Source organism: Euleptes europaea, chromosome 10 (assembly GCF_029931775.1).
Source record: "Euleptes europaea isolate rEulEur1 chromosome 10, rEulEur1.hap1, whole genome shotgun sequence".
Taxonomy (NCBI): domain Eukaryota; kingdom Metazoa; phylum Chordata; class Lepidosauria; order Squamata; family Sphaerodactylidae; genus Euleptes; species Euleptes europaea.
The window spans coordinates 51,099,419-51,121,277 of record NC_079321.1 but is presented as its reverse complement, the minus strand read 5'-3'; the positions used below and the strand labels follow the sequence as shown (position 1 = coordinate 51,121,277).

At 43.8% G+C, this 21,859-nt stretch overlaps 1 protein-coding gene across 1 annotated transcript in view; it reads left to right on the top strand.

The window, feature by feature from the left end:
• UBE3D (ubiquitin protein ligase E3D) overlaps positions 1-21,859 on the top strand; it is a gene marked incomplete at its 5' end in the record, with an annotated part of 77,892 nt that overhangs the window by 31,486 nt on the left and 24,547 nt on the right. Inside the window, 3 exons of the mRNA XM_056856082.1 lie at positions 2,657-2,765; positions 3,588-3,757; positions 12,063-12,201. Of these exons, the coding sequence (XP_056712060.1) occupies positions 2,657-2,765; positions 3,588-3,757; positions 12,063-12,201 (418 nt within the window). The remainder of the gene's footprint in view (positions 1-2,656; positions 2,766-3,587; positions 3,758-12,062; positions 12,202-21,859) is intronic.

The following is a 21,859-nucleotide window of genomic DNA, read 5'->3' as shown; positions in this document are numbered from 1 at the left end:
GGGTATCGGGATCGCCCCGCATGTAAGACCAGTTCAGAATGTCAGGATGCAAGGCTTCCCTGAAATGATGGATTAGGGTGGTCTCGGGCCAACCTACAATTTTACTTGCCAGTCGCTGAAATTCATCGGCAAATTCCCGAACTGTAGCAGAGCCTTGTTTTAATTGTAAGAGTTCCGTTTTGGCTCTTTCCCCCAGGAAGGGGTCCTCAAACCTCCTTCTCAGGGCAGTCATGAAGTTGTTGAGGGAACGAATCGCACGAGAGCGGGTGTCAAACTGGAGGACCATCCAGTCAGCCGCTTTGCCTGTCAGGAGGGAAGCTACGTACCGCACCCGGCTATCTTCCGTGGGGAAAAGTTGACCTTGTTCTCGCATATAACTGTCCACTTGATGCAAGAAACAAGGCAAAGTCTCAAGAGATCCGTCATACGTAGTCCTCAATTTGAGTTGCTTCCAAGGGCCGGGCGCGGGTTGACCCGGTTGCACGGGTGGTCCGGGCGGAGGAGCAACAGGAGCTCCAGGAGGCAAGGGTGGAGCAGGCACATTAGCAGGTGGTTGCACGGGTGGTCCGGGCGGAGGAGCAACAGGAGCTCCAGGAGGTAAGGGTGGAGCAGGCACATTAGCGGGTGGTTGTACGGGTACCCCCTGACCCGGTATCGGAACGGGCTGTCTCTGAGCTATCAGGGTTTGTTGTAATTGCCTGTTCTCTTGAAGCATAAGTTCCATTACTTCCTGGAGTTGATCAACACGGTCGGAGAGCTCCCGATTCTGGGCTCGTAAAAGATGAACCTCCTCACTTGGGCCACCAGTAAGATGAGGCTTACTGGTCCGGAAGCTCGTGGCCCATTGAGAGCTATCCCCATATAAATCCTCGTCTTCAGACTCATCTGAGTCTCGACGTCGGTCAGCCAAACGGCGTGCGCGTTGGGTCGCACGCGACGGGACAAACGCCGGGGAAAAAGTTAGACCTGATAGTCCCAGTACATAGTCCTTGGGGCGCGTGTCCACGTTCGCCTGATTCCTAATCCTTGCTGCAGCCGCCCTGGCTGCTTCCGCCGCCTCTCTCTCTCTTGCGACCCTAGCCGCTTCGGCGGCTTGCTGATCCGCAAGAACTTTGGCGTTCTCAAGTCTTAGGGCAGTCTCTGCCGTAATGCGCGGCAAAAGTTCTGTCTCGAGGAGCAAGAGTATGGGGTCAGGTTCCCCGCCCAGCAGAGGTTGTACTCGAACCGCCAGTGCGGATGCCTCGGCTCCAAACGTCGGGGTCAAAACTTGAGCCAAGGTGGCTACCGGGGTGTCCTTTGTACATTCCACAAGGAGAAGAGCGGTGCTAATAGCGACTCGCTTGGCCTCAGCCTGACAGCTGGCCGCATCCGGGATCAGGGAAAAACCCTCCGGCAGGGCTCCCGCCATGGTAGAAAGAGTTTGTCGAGAAATAAGATTATCCAAAAGTCCAGTTAATATTTGTAAATCCTCAGTCGCCAATCGGGCATCGTCCAGTAATTGATCCAAGTCCTGAAGATCTAAACGAGCATCAGTATCCTCCGATGTTAACATCCAGAGACGTCCTGTAAGAGATTGCCACTGCGCCTGTACCAGTCCCCTCAAGCGGCAAACCTCTCGGGTCGTCCGGAAAAGTTCAGCAATTAAGTCTTGTAACAGAGTAGGGTCCTCTGAGAAGGGCTCCAGGGTAGTAGATCACAGCTCCCATCCAAGTGGCAGGCGAACCCCCCTGGGCTCCAGCCTGGCTAGGAGAACGGTGAAGATGAGGGTGATAGCTGTCATAATGTCAGCCCTTGGCCCACAGAACCAGAAATCACCACAAAGTCATATAGAGTCCAAACAGATGGCTTTTACTGATCAAATAGGCATACAGTGCAAACGAATAAAATGACAGCTATGAGAGGCTCACTAGCTGGGAGATATTATAAGGCAGGAAAGGCGGGAGATTACACGCATGAATACAGTTTCCCAGGAGCTGAGTTCCCAGGCCTAGGTATGCGACCTTGGGGGGCAGACAATACAGCACAGAGACAGAGGCAATAACGAAACCGAGATAGCAGCCTGACAAGTGGTGTCTTTGTCTCCAACAGATCTCAACCAGGTTTTTGTATCTCAACCAGGTTTTTATCAATGATGATCTAATAATATGGTGTTGAAAAGCCACATGTATTTTAGTTTTGTCATACCACAAATACCCATGCCACCCAAATCTTGCCTGTCTCCTTCTTGAACCACTGACATGGTGTAATTTGTTAATTTTCTAGTTCCTCCAAGGAGGTCAGGCCGGCATGAGGGCTCCCTCCCCCCAATAGTTTTATCCTCACAACAACCCTTTAAGTTAAGTTAGACAGTCGGGAGACAGGAACTGGACCGCATGTGCACAGTCCTCATTTTACAGTCTAACCGCTGCACCGTGCTGCTGCTGATGTGTACCTCGCTTTGTTTTCCCCTCTCTGTGACCTTTTTGCTTTCTTCCACTGTTGTCTTACTAAGTAGCTTTGCTGGCTTGGAGATGAAGGGCAGGGAGAGACTAGGAGATGCAAACTTCTCCCCTCAATGCAGGCTTTGTCCGGGGATTTTCTTGCTTGTACTCATCTGTTATGCAAACAGTGGCACTTGCAGATCCCCTTTATCAAAATGTCTCTTCTCTTTATGCAGATCTCTCTTTGTGCAGAGCATTATAGCCCAGTGCCTTGTAGAGCTTTCTTCAGCCAGAAGTACATTTAGGTTCAGCATACAAGGGACTGAGGGCACAGTCTACATCTTGGTGAGATTTGATTTTTTTTTGCGGGGGGGAGGTAGTTGTGAATTTCCTGCATTGTGCAGGGGTTTGGAGTTGATGGCCCTGGTGGTCCCTTCCAACTCTATGATTCTATGATTCCTTCTTTTGTTCAAAGTTATCCAGGCTGCAATCCTATGCACACATACTAGGGAGTACGTTCCATAGCACTTTACTTGCTAGTAACTTAAATTCATCACCTTTCACCCTATTGGATAGTTTTGGTCCTCAACCCCCACTAAACAGGATTGAAAAAATGAAACTGTTTAGATGTGTTACAGTAGAATGTCAAAATGTGAGGTGGACTCTGATCTGGAGAACCGGGTTTGATTCCTCACTCCTCCACATGAGCGGCAGATGCTAATCTGGTGAACCAGGTTGGTTTCCCCATTCCTACACATGAAGTCAGCTGGGTGACCTTGGGCTAGTCACAGTTCTATTGTGGGAGGGGAATGGAAGGTGATTGTAAGCCAGTTTGATTCTTCCTTAAGTGGTAGAGAAAGTCGGCATATAAAAACCAACTTCTTCATACTTCTAATGGCAAGTGAAGTCATGGTTTTCTCTTGGTTTGCTCTGGATTATCTTACTCATGTTGAAATTGCAGATCACTGTATGGGGGTGTATCTAAAGCATAATCGTGGGGGAGTTGGATTGTAAAATTCTACTTCTCTTAAACTATGGGAGCATGTGTGTACATATATTAACTTGTCTATGCTTGCGAAACAAAAGTAAGTGCCTAGAGAGAGACTTTATATAAAGCGGACTGTACTCATTGAAAAATTAACTTGTAAAGTTGTCTTTTATCCACAGGTATGGCTATTGAATTCTGACACATTATTGGCGGAATCGTCTGGAAACTCAGCCTCCAGTAATGGTTTCACCTTCTTTGAACATGGTGTGGCATCTAATTCAGAGCCTTCACAGATTGGGAATGCCATCAAAGTTCTTTACCATCCCTGCCTTAAAAGAAAAAATAAGGAGTAAGTACTCATGTGTACCGTGTACACATCTTTTTTTAATAGTGGGCTTTATTCTTTATTGCCAAGGTTCAAATTGCTATCATTTCTCTAGTGCAGAGTGTTGTTGTTTTTTTAATTGAAAGGTTTTTTATTTAATAATATATAATAAATATCACTTACTCATACAGATCATATAATACTCTATCCATGAGATAATAATATATCCATGGAATAGGATTTAACAATCTAAACAAGGATCAATTTATCTTTTTTCATTAATTTTTTAGACTTTTTTCTATTCCAAAAAGTAATGAAGAAAAGAGCAACCAAAATGATTAGTGGACTAGAGCAACTGTCCTATGGGGAGCTGTTAAGACACTTAGGGCTGTTTAGCTTGGAAAGAAGGCGGCTAAGGGGAGACATGATAGAGGTCTATAAAATTATGCATCGTTTGGAGAGAGTGGACAGGGAGACGTTTTTCTCCCTCTCCCATAATACTAGAACGCGGGGTCATCTGCTGAAGCTGGTGAGAGATTCAAAACAGATAAAAGGAAGTATTTCTTCACACAACACATAGTTAAATTGTGGAACTCCCTGCCCCAGGATGGGGTGGTGGCTGCCAGCTTGGAGGGCTTTAAGAGGGGAGTGGACATATTCATGGAGGAAAGGAGTATTCATGGCTATGGATACTAGTCATGTTGCATACCTATTCTCTCTAGTATCAGAGGAGCATGCCTATTATATTGGGTGCGGTGGAACACAGGCAGGATGGTGCTGCTGCAGTCGTCTTGTTTGTGGCTTCCTAGAGGCACCTGGCTGGCCACTGTGTGAACAGACTGCTGGACCTGATGGACCTTGGTCTGATCCAGCAGGGCCTTTCTTATGTTCTTATGTTCCTTTCAATCATACACAGAATGTATTTGCCTATGTGTGCAAGAGAGAATTTACCAACACATTTGTCCTTTCTTTGTTCCTTGATTTTACTGTGATAGGCAGATTTTACTGTGATAGGCAGATAGTTTTATCTTAAGGTAAGGTGGAAGCCCATTTGGGACTGCTTATTTGCAGCAGCCTCTTAAGGTTTCTTGTCACTTTCTCTGGCTAAATAACATTTGCCACCAATCCCTACCTTCTGATTTCAAGCAGCCATTCTTAGTTCACAGACTACTCTGGATTTGAGCTGTCGCTCATGAAAGCTCATACCCTGCAGGTGCTACTGGACGCTTGCTCTTTTCTACTGCTACAGACAGTCTAACATCGTAACACTGCTAAGACTATGATCTTGTTTGCGTAATTGCAGTGTAAGAAACCCCATTTACCCTGTTTTCCCTGCCATGTTTTTCCCTAGGTAATTCAAACCCTGGACATTCCTTCCTCCTCTTACTTACCTTGTGAGAGCAATCTATGAAATGTATGGATGTATTACCCTCATGTCTTGTGTCCTGTTAACCCTTTATAGAAGTACACAATTGACTTCCAGTGATTATGCTCTGCAAGTGTATAGACAGGAAGATCTCTGGCATAGGAGCATTGTATATCTGCATAAGGAAGGAAACAAGGCCTACTGATTGAAGTAGAGTTATTTTTTTTCACTGAACCAGTTTTTGCCCATAGTAAAGGTTATTTCCACAGACCTATTTTTGCAGTACCGTGAAACTTAATGACAAATGTCACATTTATTGCACATTTTTATTGAGAGCTTATTAAGAAGGGATTGTTTTCTCAGTGTTCGTAAATCTCCCAGCAATTAGTAAGTACTTTTGTAATTTAAAAAGATATTATGTCGGATTTCAAATATCAAGTTCATTAATCCAGTGAAAGGCATTACTGATCTCCCAAAACACTATCCATTCAAAAGACAGAATTAGATTATCTAATGAGAGCTCTAATGCTTCGCATTCTGCTTGCTTCTGCAGTACAGTTCAGTGTTGTCCTTTTGCACTTTTTATATTGTCAGAAATGCTCTTGCACAAGGAATAGTAAGACAGGACGTCTCTTAGGTATCAGTGGAATAATAAATCCCATAATAATGGAGCAGCCAGAAATCAAAATTTCAATTTCCTTTGTAAATGTTGTGCCAACAAAGACAGACTTAGGATATAATAACTGGATGAGCATGCTGTTCGAATATACAAGGACAATTAAAAGTTAAGTTGACTGTCAGGGTTTAAGACACGTTAAGCTGTCCAGTGGTATTGCAGATAGCAGACTAGTTATTTCAATACTTGAAGCTAGCCCTTGAACACATTTTTTATTCCCAAGATCTGATGTGGATGGCCCAGGCTAGCCTGATCTCAGAAGCTAAGTTGGGTCAGCCCTGGTTAGTACTTGGATGGGAGACCACCAAGAAAGTCCAGGGTTGCTACAGGCAATGAGGCAGGCAATGGCAAACCACCTCTGTTCATTTCTTGCCTTGGAAACCCTACAGGGTCGTCATAAATTGGTTGCGACTTGACAGCCCAATCAATCGACTTGACAACCCTTTCCACCACGCGTTTTTTAAGAGTATCAGTGAAGTCTGGCAATCAAGTATCTTTAAAAATAATTCAGAAGTATTCATGGAAAATTATAAATTACTGAAGAATTTTTGATCCTCTATACCAGGGCTTCTTAAACTTTTCCCACTTGCGACCTCTTTTCGCACAGGAAATTTTTACGCGACCCTGGGTATATAGGTATATAAAATAGGTATACAAATCAAACATTTACTGATAATCAAATTTTTCGCAACCCCCACATTCAGTTACACGACCCGACATGAGGTTGCGGCCCACAGTTTAAGAAGCTTTGCTCTATACAAGATTAAAAAGGTAAAGGTAAAGGTCCCCTGTGCAAGCACCGAGTCATTCCTGACCCATGGAGTGATGTCACATCTCGACGTTTCCTAGGCAAACTTTGTTTGCTGGGTGGTTTGCCAGTGCCTTTCCCAGTCATCTTCCCTTTACCCCCAGCAAGCTGGATACTCATTTTACCGACCTCGGAAGGATGGAAGGCTGAGTCAACCTTGAGCCGGCTACCTGAAACCAACTTCCTTTGGGATCAAACTCAGGTCGTGAGCAGAGCTTGGACTGCAGTACTGCAGCTTTACCACTCTGCGCCACGGGGCTCTTAATATACAAGATTAATGCTCCCTTAGACAATGACTCAGGTGCCTCAGGCTTTTTTGCACAATGAGAATTCAATATATATTCATGGTTTTTGTGTAACAATGACACCGGCCTACTTAAATGAAGGGTTCAAGGGTGTTTCAGTCCTCCACCCACCCTTCCTATCCATCTGCTCACTTCTGGCTGTGTCAGGTCAATTGTAAGTCTGTATGGAACTGTAATCTGCACTCTCCAGAAATTACTCCCTTGCTATGTTCACTTACCTTGGCAAGAAAGGGAGGTGAGGAAAGGCAGCTAATCTTGTCAGGGGTTGTTGGCTGGTTCTTCATTACTTAAGAACATAAGGTTGACAACCAACATCATCTAAAAACAGGGCTCACGGAGGCTTCACAATGGAACTGTCAGTCAAGTATCACAGCCTGGCAGCCCTGCTTCTCCTTGCTTGCTCCTTTATTTGCTGCTGCTGCTTCCTACCCACTATTGCTTCCTCCCCTACAGAATTCTCCACAATCACATACATGCCTGAGCTTCCCTATCCAGAAGCAGCGGAGGAGAGCCAGGATGGCCACAGCTGGTAGCCTGACAGGGTTATCTGACTGTTTAATTTTAAGGACTGACATAGAGTATAGTTGGAGTATAAGCTCTGGTTTTTTTTAATGATGTCAGCCTCTAAAATTTCTTGCTGGTTCAAATCTCAGGGCCATCAGTCCAGCCTTCTTCCTTCTTTGGTCAGCTAGATGTTTCTCGGAAGCAAAGCATAAAAGGAATAGCAGGATATTTAGATTGGTGGGAAGGGGATTCGTAACAATGGGCAGTATGCTGCTATCCCAGAAAAAGGGCGTTGAGTGGCCGGTGTTAGGGATTAATCGCAGAGCCTATGAAGTTTGAGCAAGTGTTCACTTTAGTCCATGCTCAGAATTGTCTATGGCATTTTTTTGTCTGAGTTGATGCAAGCTTCATCAAGCAGGTTTCTTCAATGTCATTTTTGATTTATTGACACTATGCTTTGTGCTCTTTTGACAATGCAGTCAAAACTGAGGTGTAAATTTTTTTCTTGCCTGCCGTCATGGGAGCAGGTGAATATTTGAAAGGTCATAGATGGCTTTCCCCGACATTGAAAAAAAATAGCAGCATAGAAATAGAAAATTAAACTGAATGTATATCCATGATGTGCTAGTTTTCTATATGCAGGGATTTGGTGGTATTCAGATATGGAACAACTTCCTCCACCTGCAGCTTTAAATGTTTCATTCCAGAACACACTTCATCACTTTCTGGCACCTGGTCATCAGGCTCAGTGCCTCAGAATGGGAGAAGTCTATATTTATATCCTCCAGATTGTAAAAGTGTGTTAGGGTTTTAATTACCTTAGAGATGTGAGGAACACGATTGCAATTCACCTAAGGAAAGCAGCTAAATTCCCTGATTATAGGACATTGCCTTCATAATTTTGTTTACTTAAAATGAGATTATTGTGTCTGCAAATAATCTGTCATTAGCCACATTCTGCAGTGATTTATCATAATTGCTTTTCATCCATTTCAAATAGCTAGGCACATGAATTTCGACAATCTCTTCCCTCAGGCTACATTAGTCAGTGTGAGCTCAAATTGCCAGGTCGGCGTTCCCCCTCACCCCCAACTCATATGCAAGTGTAAAAATTTTATGAGGCCACTTTAACGAGACCCATTGGGATTTGGGATCATTTATCTTTAGCTCTTATTAAAGACACAAAGTCCATTCCCCCCCCCAATACTTTTACCAGGTAAAATAAAGCTTCTTTTTCAGAGACTGCAACTGTAGTTCAAGAGTAAATAAGATTTGACAGAGCGTATTGGGAATCAAGTGGAGGACTATTTTTTCCTTTTCTCTGCTAAGTGTATTTTGCCAAGATAAGCGCTAATGGGCACAACATATCCCCGAATTCTAAGGCCATTTCTCTAGATTAAAGAAGCTTAGAACAGCCAACTATTATTTTTTTCCTTCCAGAAAGTAGCAAATTCTGGTGAGAGAAAAGTGATGTTCTTTGAGGAAAAATTATCTCCATGAAGCTCCTACAACATTGGGCTTTGAAGGAGTTGCTACCATTCAAGAAAATAATGGTCAAGTCATGATAGTTGCCCTGAAAAGGCCATACCACTATGCTGCTGGAAAATCTTTAAAAAAAAAAAATCCAATGTTACATTTTCCTCAACAAAAAGAGTAAAAGAGATATAGACATTATCCTAAGCCTAGCGTACAAAGCTGCTGTATGCCTTCATCCTTTGAGTTCTGAGTACAATTCAGATCACCCCATATCAGAAAGGAAATAGTAAAGGCAGTCCCCCATGCAAGCACATGGTCAATACTGACCCATAGGGTGACATCACATCACGACGTTTAATAGGCAGACTATGTTTACGGAGTGGTTTGCCATTCCTTTCCCCAGTTGCCTAAACTTTACCCCCAGCAAGCTGGGTACTCATTTTACCGACCTCGGAAGGATGGAAGGCTGAGTCAACCTTGAGCCGGCGACCTGAAACCGACTTCCATCGGGACTGAACTCAGGTCATGAGCAGAGCTTGGACTGCAGTACCTCAGCTTACTACCCTGCGCCACAGGGCTCCTTTGTGAAAGGATATAGTAGGGCTTGGAAATGTACAAGGGGAATTCTATAAGGATTAGGATTCTCCAGTGTGGGTAGAAGTTTGCTAAGAAGAGACAAAGGCTACTTTAGCCATCAGGCCCAACAAGGGGAGTCTTGGAGTTCTGCATTCCCTCCTCTCTTTGCAGCCCCAAGTTAATTAGTTACTTTGTCGGCTTTGGCAAATCATAATTTGCTACAGTTACCCTTTGAACCAATATTACAAACCACATCAAGCATAAACCAAAATTTGGTGATTTAGTGTTTGCCAAAACTCTTATGTGGGTGTACATATACATTTAGGCTTTGTACCAACATGGGGCTGTACTCACAAAAGCAAGGGGTGGGACTAGTGGGGTGTCTAAGTAGAGGAAGGGTTAGTGGTTGCAGTCCTGCTCTACCTGCATTGCCTCTAGACATCATTTGTGCAAGGCAATTGTAACCTTTGAATCTCTTGAAGTAGCCTCATAATTTCATCCCTTTTCTAATATGGAATATTTGTGCTTTTAATATATTCTCCTGACAGATGGACTGTCCACTGCAGAAACACTTTTATTTGTTTAGCCTACTTTTTACCATTCTGTCAATAGATTTGTGGCTTACATAAAATAGCAAACAGAATATCTAAACCATATAAATAACAAAATGTAAAGTTACTGCCTATTTTGCCACACGATATCATATTATAAAACCTACCACAAACATTTTTAAAATCCCAGAAGTGGACAGACAAGGCTTGTTCCACCATGTGACCTCTTGACAAACTTGCTGGAGGCTTTGTTTTTTGAAAGCTGTTAGTTGGGCTCGAGTGGGTATTCTTTGGGATGAAACTGTGGCTAAAAGAAGGCCTCCCTCCACTCCCTCTATTTCTCATCTCGCGCTTAGATAGAACCCAGATAAAGGTTTTGCCGGAGGATTTTAGAAAGTGCTGAGTAGATGCGTATGAGGAAACATTCCCTCGGGTTTACTGAATGCAGGCCTCATGTAAAACAGACGAATGTCCTAGAGTAGATGGTTACATTGGTCATATTCTTATAGTGCAGTCTTTTACAGCGCAGTCAGAGTTTTAGACTGGAGCAGCTCTGCATAAGATTGCACTGCGAGACACCAACCCTGTTTGGGTCAGTTTCTTTTGACTGTGCTTTCTGTTCTGTTCCGTTCACAGTACCGAATTATCATTGTGATAAGTCGGGATCCATCAGTCAGAATTTTCGCTGTGGGTTCAAACTGTATTGTATTCTCGTCTCATCCTGCTGTTTCTGCTTTTCTGAAGATAACAGGATCATTTTCCCTTCAGAATATTTTCAAGCGAACACAAAATTTCCCTTCACTATACAATCGCACACAGTTACTGAAGCTTTAAAAAATGGATATACTCATTATCCAGAAATTCTGATATTGCCGTTTGCTTACATGGACAGATTTTATTTGAGAGAACATGCATTGGTAAATAATTGCTTTGATCTATAGCTGAATGTTTCTGGTTAGCAGGAGAAGAGGGAAAATCCGTTAATACTGCACTATTGGTAGAAATCTCTTTGGGTTATAAGCATCTCCAGGTGAATTTTATAACATCCATGTTAGCTTATTTTCAGCCAATGCTGGTGTGTTCTTTTTTCATTATCTCAAGTGTAGTGGAGCTCCGTTTGTCAAAATTTCCTTGTCTCAAGCTCCAAAAGGCTATATAATGAGCTTGTGTTGAAAGAAATGGTGTTCTTCAACGTAGATCTCTCTGTAGGGACTGTATATGCAGGTCAGAAGCACAAGCTGCCAGAATATGAGGAGTAGAGATATAGATATATATTGTGACACATAATCACATGTAACCATCAAGATTTTATTGAAGCACGAGTGGCATAGAAATCAATGAAAGCCTCTCTCCTTTTATAAAGTTACATCAGTGTATGAGAATCTTTGCCATTTTCTCCAAAAAGCCAACTGTCACAGAAAGAGGCAACTCTTGCTGCTGAAAGGTTGCTCAACCCCAGAGACTGTGAGGTAATGTACCCATGCAGTAGCAACATATCTTTATGGCCATTTTTGTAGACAGGAGATGTGTAGCGGCATGGTCAATAGCCAATCACCATTTTAACATATGCAAGATCATTATATGTGTGTGTTTAACTGGGCCTGCCGTGATGGTCCGGTGTTTGAAGTTACTGTCACCCAGCAGTTATGAGAAGACTTAGGGATGGTTGGTTGTTGAATGTTTGTGTAGCACTATTCACAGTTGCATAGGTGTCTTCCTTGAACCAGCCCTGTAAGACAAGCTAGTGGTTTTGTGCATTACTGTCAAGAGTTAAAATTGACAAATAGTGGCTTGTAGCCAACAAATGGCCTTTAGAATACACATTTCCCCTGCATCCTCCCCAAGCAGTTTCCTGTTGGAAAGTGAATGCTGGGCTAGGGGGACTTTCTCTTCCAGCAGGGCAACTATTAGGAGATATTCAGAGGTACAACTTAATACAAATTTCATTAGCGCCAGACAAATTAGCCTGTTGATATGCAAATTATCCACTACAGTTCTTTGTTTATTGGAAACGTTGAACTTCCTGCATGTAATAATTAAATAAGAGCACTTTTGGTTGTTTTCCAGCCTTGTTGACGCATGGGGAAATGACTTTGGAGTACATCCCCTGACATTTCCATCCAAAACCTGTATGGAACTGCTACTGATACTGGCTCAGAGTAACACTGCTCTGCCACCTTCCCTTCGCTGCATGAACTCTTTTGAGGTAAGGAAATTAGCGTCTTCCTTGTAATGCAGGTAACTTTAAAAGGGTTGACTTTAGAAACCAGTGTATTGTCCCAAATAAAAGATTATGAGTTGTGCTACAATCAACAATGCAACCTTTTTTGTAATAATTATATCTATTAGAAATCAGGGTAACATAATAAGAATAGACTTCAGAAAGCACCCGGAAGGGAAAAAGTAAAGCTCCTATGAAGTGAGCTTCACTTGTGATAAGCACTATTGATTGAGTGATTGATTTAAATAGTTCCTTCCCTCATGTTATGGATTGTTTTTAAATCCCTTCCCATCTGCTACATAATTTATGCCATATGCTACAATTGCGCTTTAGTCAGAATTCAAGCAGTGCTGTATAAGAAACAAGCTGAAAAGGCCTACAGAGCTTTGCTGCAACTTTTCCTATATGTCAGCGTGGTATAGTGGTTAAGAGTGGCAGACTCTACTCTGGAGAACCAGGTTCGATTCCCCACTCCTCCACATGAAGCGTGCTGGGTGACCTTGGGCCAGTCACAGTTCTCTCATCTAGTTCACAAGGTGTCTGTGGTGGGGAGAGGAAGGGATTGTAATTGTAAACCACTTTGAGACTCCTTAAAGAAGAGAAAAGTGGGGTATAAAAACCAACTCTTCTTCTGTTTTAGAAATGCTGGGGAATACTACCATGGAAGTTGTAAGGGTTACAAACTGTTGCCAAACCCCCTCCACTGCTGTCAAATAGGTTGCTTTATCAAACTGGGCCGTACTTCAAGCTCGCCTGCCATTGGTCAAGTAGCAGTTGATGAAAATGCTTTCTATTTGTTCCTTCATTGTTTTGCAGTGGTTAATTTCCAGTAAGGTACAATAATCACTCTTTGCTGTCTTCCAGCCTCTCTTTAAAATACAAGTTCCGGAAAGCTACAGTTTAAATGCAACAGCCCTGGCCTTTGTTCAATGAGCAGAGCAATTAGAGTGAAAGAAAACAATTTGAAAGCGCTAGGCGAGCCATTTTTCAGAGAGCTATTTGGGTCTTGTCTAATGAGAGGCATTCTGACTCACTGCTGAGACTGCCGTAGATTACGTTGTGTTCTGGACCTGTATAAGTAGCTATTGCATGGAATTAATGAGCAAGCACAACCAGTTCAGGCAGTGCTCAGCAAGTGCCATGCCTCTGCACTTTCTTTCCCTAGAGAATCCATATAGGAGAGAGAATAAAATATAACGTTTGTATCTAAGCGGGGCAGGATGGGGGAAGAGCAAGGGAAGTAGAATTATGAATAGATGCATTCCATAAGGCTAGCTGTGCTAGCCTCTTGTAGCAAAAATAGCACCTTAAAGCTTAACATTGGCAGACTAGAATGGATGAGTCTGTAAAACAGTTCATCTTAACTTGGTCTGTGTGTGTGTGTTTAGTTGCATTGCTCATAGGTGATTAAAGACAATCTTCTTTCTTGTTCCCTCATATCTCACACTCATTTTCTTGTTATCTTCTATCTGCAGAGTGGAATATTGAGTCAGCCTAGGCTATTTTGGGGAATGGGCAGATGGAGTTGGCTTGATAATGAATTCTTTGGGAGACTGTGTGAACCACTGGATTTGAGAGATCTGGGTTCAGATCCTTCCTTAGCCTTGGGCTACTTTTTTGTGTGGAATAGGTACCTATTTTTCCCCCATGTGCTACATAAGGGACCTGTGGTTTTTGTCTGGCCTTGGCAAACAGCACAAAATGTCTCCTGGCTTCTGTGAAATCATGCTGAACTTTAGATGTAAGTGAAGCTGAAGTACAGCTTAAAGTCAGGAACAATCTACCATGTTCCTCTTGAGCCCTAGCCTCAAGAGAAAGATGGAGTATGTTCTGTATTGTGTGGTGCTTGAGTGGCATCTTGTGCCACATTTTGTAGAAGATCCCTGCTCTCCTGGTCCTTAGGTAAGCCCTGCAGTAAGCCCTGCTGGCTTGGCCCTGTGAACCAGGTCATACGTGATCTCCATAGAACTAAAGGAAGCCTACCTGCACATGCCCATACATCCAGCACACCGGATGTTTCTGAGGTTTCCATGCATGGATTAACACCTTCAGTTCAGGGTGCTTCCCTTTGGCCTAGCTTCTGCTCAGAGAGTCTTTTCAAAGGTCCTAATAACCTTGGTGGCTCTGTTGAGGAGGGAAGGGGTTCAAATCCACCCCTACCTTGACAACATCCTCATCTACACTCTATTCAAACAGATGTCAATCGATCACACCAACAAGGTTATTCAAACTGTGGAAAGCCATGGTTACATTACCAACTGGGACAAGACCACCCTTACACCACAACAAAGAATCCAGCACACAAGGTCCAGCACTCTGTACCTACCGAAGGACAAGGCTACCAAGTTGTCTCAAATAGCGAAATCTACAGCCATAGCCAAGACAGCATGGCTCATGGTCTTAATCTGTCTGCATAGGGATGGTTCCTTGGTCTCATTTCCATGCGCGCCCTCTACAATGGCTATTACATCCACATCAACCTTGCATCCTTTTCAAGAATGACAAACCCCTATCGTTAATTCAGAAGGTGAGACAAAGTCTCAGGTGGTGACCCAAAGAGTCCAACTTCTCAAAGGGCAGTGCACAGTGACCATGTTCATGGATGTGAGTCTTGAAAATTGGGGAGCTACAGTCTGTGAGTGCATCGCTCAGGTGTCCTGGCCAGTGGAAGAGAGAGGTCCGCACATCAACCTCTTGGAGCTGAGAGCAATCTACCTGGCTCTCCTGGAATTCCAGTCGATTGTACACAATCACCATGTCCTAATCAGAACCAACAATGTGCCAGCCAAGGACCACCTAAACAAACTGGGGGGGGGGGGGTTCCAGATCATTATGGCTTCATTGGGAAACTGAGAAGATTTTATCCTGTGCACAATCTCATCTCAAATCCCTGAGAGTGGAACATATCCAGGGTGCCCTCAACATCCAGGCTGATTGGTTGAGTCAGAGGTCCATCAACGAGGGCGAGTGGTCCCTCAACAAGCAAGCCTTCCAGATGGTGGTGAATAGGTTTGGTCTTCCCTTGATTTTTCATCAGATTCTTTCATTGGAAAGCAGAGAGGATAGACACGCTACTTTCCCCCTGATCATCGGGAGTAATGTACACCTTTCGTCCGCTCCCTGTACTGCCCAAGGTCATGAGAAAAATCCATCAGAAAAGTGCGGAGGTCATCCTGACAGCTCCAAACTGGCCACAACTACCTTGGTATCCTGCCCTGAGGGTAGTACCCTGCCCTGATTCTTGGAGACTCCAGGCATTGCAGGAGCTCCTGCATCAGGGGCCTATTCTTCACCCCTATCCAGGGTGGCTCAAGCTGACTGCCAGGAAATTGAAAGGGAAGACTGTTAGACCAAGGTTTCAACTCAGACGTAGTCAACACCATACTGGAGGCCATGTGACCTTTGACCAGAAGGATTAATAACCACTTCTGGAAGAACTTAGTATGGTGGTGCAGGAGAAAGAGTGTAGACCCCTTTTCCCCAGGTCTACCACAGCTGCTTGGATTTTTGCAGGATGAAGTATGGCAGAAACTAACAGCATCCACCCTGTTCAGACAAGAGTCAGCTATTTCTACAGTGATACCTTTATTGGAAGGCCATCCCCTCATAAAACACCCTCATGTGAAAGCCTTTCTGAAGGGAGTAACCCAGTCAAGACCTCCAATTGTCCACAGATTTCCAACATGGCATCTCCATGGCATCTTATCAGCCCTAACGAAGACTCCCTTTGAACCTATCAGGGAAGCTTCTCTAAAATTCCTGAGGAGGAATACACTATTCTTAACGGCGGCCACTTCGGCCAGAAGAGCTTCAGAGCTTGGAGCATTATCCGTCAAAAAGGGCCTCTGTATTTTCCACAAAGTGGTCCAGTGTACCGCTTCTGTGTTCATCCCTAAAGTCAACTTGATGTTCCACCATCAGCAGGCGTTATGCCTTCCTCCCTTTTGTCCAAACCCTGGCAACAGCAAAGAAAAATAATGGCATACTCTGGAACTAAGGAGGGCTCTTAGGATCTACATCAAGTGCACGGCTTCCATCAGAAGGTCTGACTTTCTATTCATCTCAATCTCTTCGCCTGACTTAGAAAAAAAGATGTCTAGAGCAGCCCTGAGCTGTACTATCAGACAGTGCATCATCCTGGCTTATGAATCCAGCAAATTACCAGCTCCAAAAGGCATCACAGCCCACTCTGTTCTTAGTGTGGCCACATCAGCAGCCTTTGATAAATAAGCTCCAGTGGAAGAAATTTGCAAAGCCGCCACTTGGTCTACTATTTCCACTTTTGTGAGACACTATCGCATTAACACCTTCTCGTCTGCAGAAGCAGCCTTTGGTAGACAAGTTTTACAACACGTGGTGGAAGAAGAAGCGCAGTTCCCACCCAAACAAAAGCACAACTCTCGGACATCCCAATGCTTCAAGATGTCCTTCCCTCAGAGTGAGAACAGAACCTTGATTACTTACCGTGCTTTGAGGTAGAAGGGCATCTTTCCCACCCATAGAAGATCAGAAAAGTATGGTTATTGGGTGGCTAAAAATCATCAAGAGAATACGGTAAAGCAATACATCAATTGCTCATGAAGAAAGGAGATTAAAGACTCTCTTACCTTCCTCTAATGTTTTTTTCTATGTTGTGTGTTCCTCACAGTTTTTTGAACAGTTCTAAACATTATTGCACACGTTCCTTATGCTATATGTTTGCTACTCCTGTCTCTAGTTAGCTCTGATAGTTTGAAATTGGAAGTACAGGGAGACAGGAAGTAGACAAGGAGACAGGAAGTAGAACGATTTTCCTGCCTCCCTTGCTATGCGATGGGAATCACCCAATGCTTCAAGATGCCCTTCTACTGGATGTTTTCAAGCAGGTAGCAGCCTTTGTTCTATTTTTAAGCAAAGTTGTTCATTGTGGACATGAGTATACAAAGGATTGTTTCTGGACTGTATTTTTCTGAATAATTAGCCTGAGACAAAACTTGCTTGATAGCAATTAAGGTCAACTTATAACAAGGGCACCTTATAACATAGCTAGACTGTAAGTTGGTACGTGCTCTGTGTTCTACTTACAGCAGAAAATGATGATGATGAACATTCTGATTATTTGATGTGGGTTGAGTGTGTTCCAAGCAAAAGATAATATGTCCCTAATCTGTTGGGAATGAAGAAGCTGTGTGTGTATATAATAGGACTTGGTAATAGTTGATTTCTTTTGGCCTTATCTGGATATAAGGAAGGATCTTGGAATGAACTGAAAACAGTAAACTACTGTGGCCTGAGAGAGCCTTTCTTCTTGCTGTTATCTACTGTTAAATTGTTTTTGGTTGATAATCTGCAGTCTTCTGGTTTTGGTGTTGTGTTTATAATCAACCTCCCCGATTTCATAGATCCTTTTGAGTGATATGTTTTGAATTTCTCAGTTTTTCTGTTTTCCCCCCTCCTGGGCTGTCACATTTGTAGTTGGCATGGGCACCGTGCACTTTGGAACAACACATCTTGTGTTATTTTTTGTTTTACAAGAAAGTTGTAAGCAATCAGCTATGCAGATGTGTTTGCTCTCTGCGCTTCCCAGATACCTCTTTGTTGGTGCCGATAAAGCTTTTAGGCCACTTCCTATGTTTGGACCACTGACTGACAAGAAGTAGAAAGAGAACCAGGCCACCATTTAAGATCCTCCACATAAGTCCAGCTTCCTATGCCCCCGCCTTCAGATGTGAGGTGGGTGAGGTGACAGGCTTTTTACAGAGACAGGTTTTTTTCTTTGGTGGCACCTCACCTGTGGAATGTCCTTCCCCTTGAGGGCTCACCTGGTGCCTTACCCTATTATTTTTTAGGTTGTTTTTACAGTCGGCTTCTAGCTTGAGAAGTGTTTATGAGACTTTGTTTTAATGTGATATATGTTTTTAAGCTTTTGCTGGGTTTTCAATAGTTTATTAATTGTTGCAACTTTTATGGTGTTTATGTTTTTACTATGCTTTAATTTATAAGCCGGCTCGAGCAGGCTGTATGGAGAAAAGAAGAAGAGTTGGTTTTTATATGCCAACTTTCTCTACCACTTTAGGAAGAATCAAACCGGCTTTCAATCACCTTCCCTTCCCCTCCCCACAACAGACACCCTGTGACGTCGGTGGGGCTGAGAGAGCTCTAAGAGAGCTGTGACTAGCCCAAGGTTAAACAGCTGGCTTCATGTGTAGGAGTGGGGAAACAAATCCAGTTCACCAGATTAGTGTCCGCCACTCATGTGGAGGAGTGGGGAATCAAACCCAGTTCTCCAGATTAGAGTCCACCACTCCAAACCACTGCTCTTAACCGCTACACCATGCCGGCTCTCAAGAGGTGGCATAAACACCATCTAAATAAATAAGGCCACAACTTTTTGCCCTGTCTCCCACTTCTATTACCTTGAGTTGCATACTTTAAAAGTAGAAAGCAGTACAATGTACTTCTGATTTACCATTTACTCTGGCAGCAACACTGTTGACCGTAATCCAATACAGGTTGGAATTGCCCTTCGACTGCCTGAACTTCATATGTCTTGCCTGAAGGAGTTGGTGTGCGTGTAAGTTCACAGTGACACTGGCTTAAAGAGAAAGGAAAATTATAGTCTTGAGAACCGAGTTTTCTCCCTCCCCCCTCAATTTCACGCACCCAAGAGAAAATAACGATGGTTCATTTAACTTTGCAACTCCTGTTTCACTTTGGAACCTTAAGAGTTGGTGGCTAACAGCAACTTGCTTGCTTTTTCTGTACCAGAACTACTGAGAGAAATATGCTGAATGGCCTGATGTGTAATAATAAAGCTTCAGTATCTAACGTGTTTTGTAGTTCTTGGCTTCCCCCCCTTCTCTTCTGTGTCACTAGTTATAAAAAGAGTCAGGATAAGGTTAGCAAAACACGAGTGGAGATTGCATGTCACTTTAAAGTATCGCTTTGTATTAACAGCCTTGTGCTGAGAACCCCAAAAACTCAGCTGTGTAGGAACCACCTTCTTCTGATGAAAAAGTGAATAGTTGGATAGATGGGTCTCGTGCTGCTGGTGAATAAAGCTTTGTTTCTAGAATGTTTGTGCACCATGAATATGAAAATACCTTAAAAATAAACAATTCCAACAATAATTTCCACAGACAGAAGGATTTCTGTGTGCCCCCAGCTGCAGTGCCCAGGTCTGCCATGAAAAGCAGCAGCTCGGGACTGTGCTTCCTTTGCTAGTGGAAGGGAGAGGGGTGATTTTCACCTGATTCCCCCTCTTCATGGCAACCCTCATTCTGTGGTTATGTTTATGAGGGTCTACCAACCCTCAGGAAATATTTGGGGGGGGGCACAGGTTGCTGAGGGAAGGAAGGTGTAACAAGACCCATTTCCACAAGCTCTGTCTGTCTGCACTTTGATAGGATCCAACGTACTATTCTGACCATGGATGTTATTATTATACACTCAAGTCTCTAGAGCCTTCTTGTATTCTTTTTCTGGGTGTTGCAAAATTCACAAATGGTTTTGCCACGCAAGGCCTCGAAGGGCATTTGTTCATAAGATCGGCCTCTCCTTGCTCTTTACTCTTGCACTTCTGTAGGATCCAACCCAATATATATTATTATTTGTCAAGGGCCTAAAACGAGGGAGGCGCTGTACAGAGATACATCTCCTATATGTGTGCGTGATATGTAGTCATTTCCAGTTTTATTGGACTGTAACTGTATGTCGCAGTTGGACAAATACTTTAGAAAATTCTAAGGATCTTGTAAGAGGGGGCATGACTCTCCCTCCCAGAACTGTTTTGTTAACAGATGAAGCAACTTCAGTTGATCCCCAGACTTGCTTGACAGCCCACTCAGAGCAAGGTCAAGGGAAGATCTGGTTTCAGGGAAGCCAAGTGGCCCTGACATGCCTTCAAAGAGTAAACGTACAAAATCAACCCAGAGCACATTGCAAGATGTAGTTGTGAAACAGAAAAGCAATTTGGATGTGATGAAGTGTACTACGGTAGAGAAGAGAGGGTTATTAAGCTTGTCTTGTATTTGCCAATTGAAGACTGAGAGGTGTGTTTGAGTGTGCCGTGGCCTTTTCTTCAGCGCCGCAGAGTGATGTCTCTGGTCAGCTGCAATATAACTCAGCTGGGCTCAGTGAAATTAGAGCCTTCATTTCACTGTGTCTCCAGCAACGATGGTGTCATTTTCCCGTCAGACCGCCACATTTTAGCTAATTATCGCTTGAGGCAGGGTTGAGGCTGATTACATCCCAGGAAGTAATAACTGAAAATAGTTCTGCTGCAGCATCTGAGGATGAAATGCATTCAGTATGTGGGCTGCCTCAAAGGTCGCTAGAGATTAGGCAGGTTTTGTGGAGCTGGTGTTTGGGGAGGTAGAGGAGGTAACCCCCCATCAACATTTCCTGAGGTTCTCACTTGAGAATCAGGAGGTTGTAGGTTTACCACATGTATACAGCTCCTTGGGGTCTTGGTTCAGACATCACAGGCAACCGTGGCTTGTTTAATGTGGTTAGTATGATAGTCCAAACAAGGGTCACACCACTAAATGGAGTCAGGGCCCTTTTTGTTCTCCAGCCCTGCTCTCATCTCCATGCAAGCTTGGATACCGTATCAGCCTCTCTTCGTACCAGCCGTACCAGTGGAAACAGAGAAAAGGGTGGAGGCAATGAAACTAGCATTTGTTGAGGCAAACCAAGATTTGAATGGTCATCTACTGGTGGAATCCTGGTTTCAGAGACTAACAATGGGCTGGATCCAGTGATGTTTTCTGTGGGCAGAAGAAACTTCTGTCAGGAGAATGGGATTCCTCCCCCCTATCCTGATGCACCTACTGGGACAAGGGGCCATAAGGAAAAGAAGAGGGGCAAACTGGTTTGCAGTGAGAGGGCGGAATTGGCAGCATTTGCCTTTTCCCTTCCATTAGCGGAATTTACTGCTAAATCCAACCTCAAAATTAAAATGTCATGATTTTCTGTGATGTCTGAATTGCACCTTTATCGGCTTCCCAAGCAGGATTCAGAGAGAGGTGGCCGAGGAGGAAGACGGTGGCTTGTTGCTGCCTCCTTTATGTGTCTCCACGGTCCATTTTTGTTTCTTTTTATAATTTATTATACTTATTTTGTATCTAAAACAGAGCCAGCAAAACACAGCCATTCAAAACAAAACTGTTATGGAAACAGCTAAGAACAAACTGACGCCATTAAAGCACGCTATGGGGTAACAGCATACACACCGAGCAGCCTAAAACGATGTAGAGAAAGTGAAGCAGACCATAGAACGTTTAAGAGAAAACAAACCCTTAGCTGAAAGCCTTGGTAAAAAGGAATGTTTTAGCCTGACTCCTAAACTAAAGCAAGATAACTACCCGGGAAGCTGCACAGGGGAGGGCATTCCAAAGAGAAGGAGACACTACTGATAAAGCCCCCTCTCTGGTTACCGCCTACCTCAGCTCTGAAGGCAGGGGTGCAGAGAGCAGGGCTTCAGAAAAGGATCTGAACTGGTGGGCTGAACAGCAGAGGTGGGGGTCGTCCTTCACATACCTTGGCCCCAGGCCATTTAGGGGTTTGAAGGTAAGAACCTACACTTTGAATTGTGCCCAGAAACACATAGGCAGCCAGTCCAGATCTTTCAGAATGGGTGATAGACTCCCTGTGTCCCACCCTG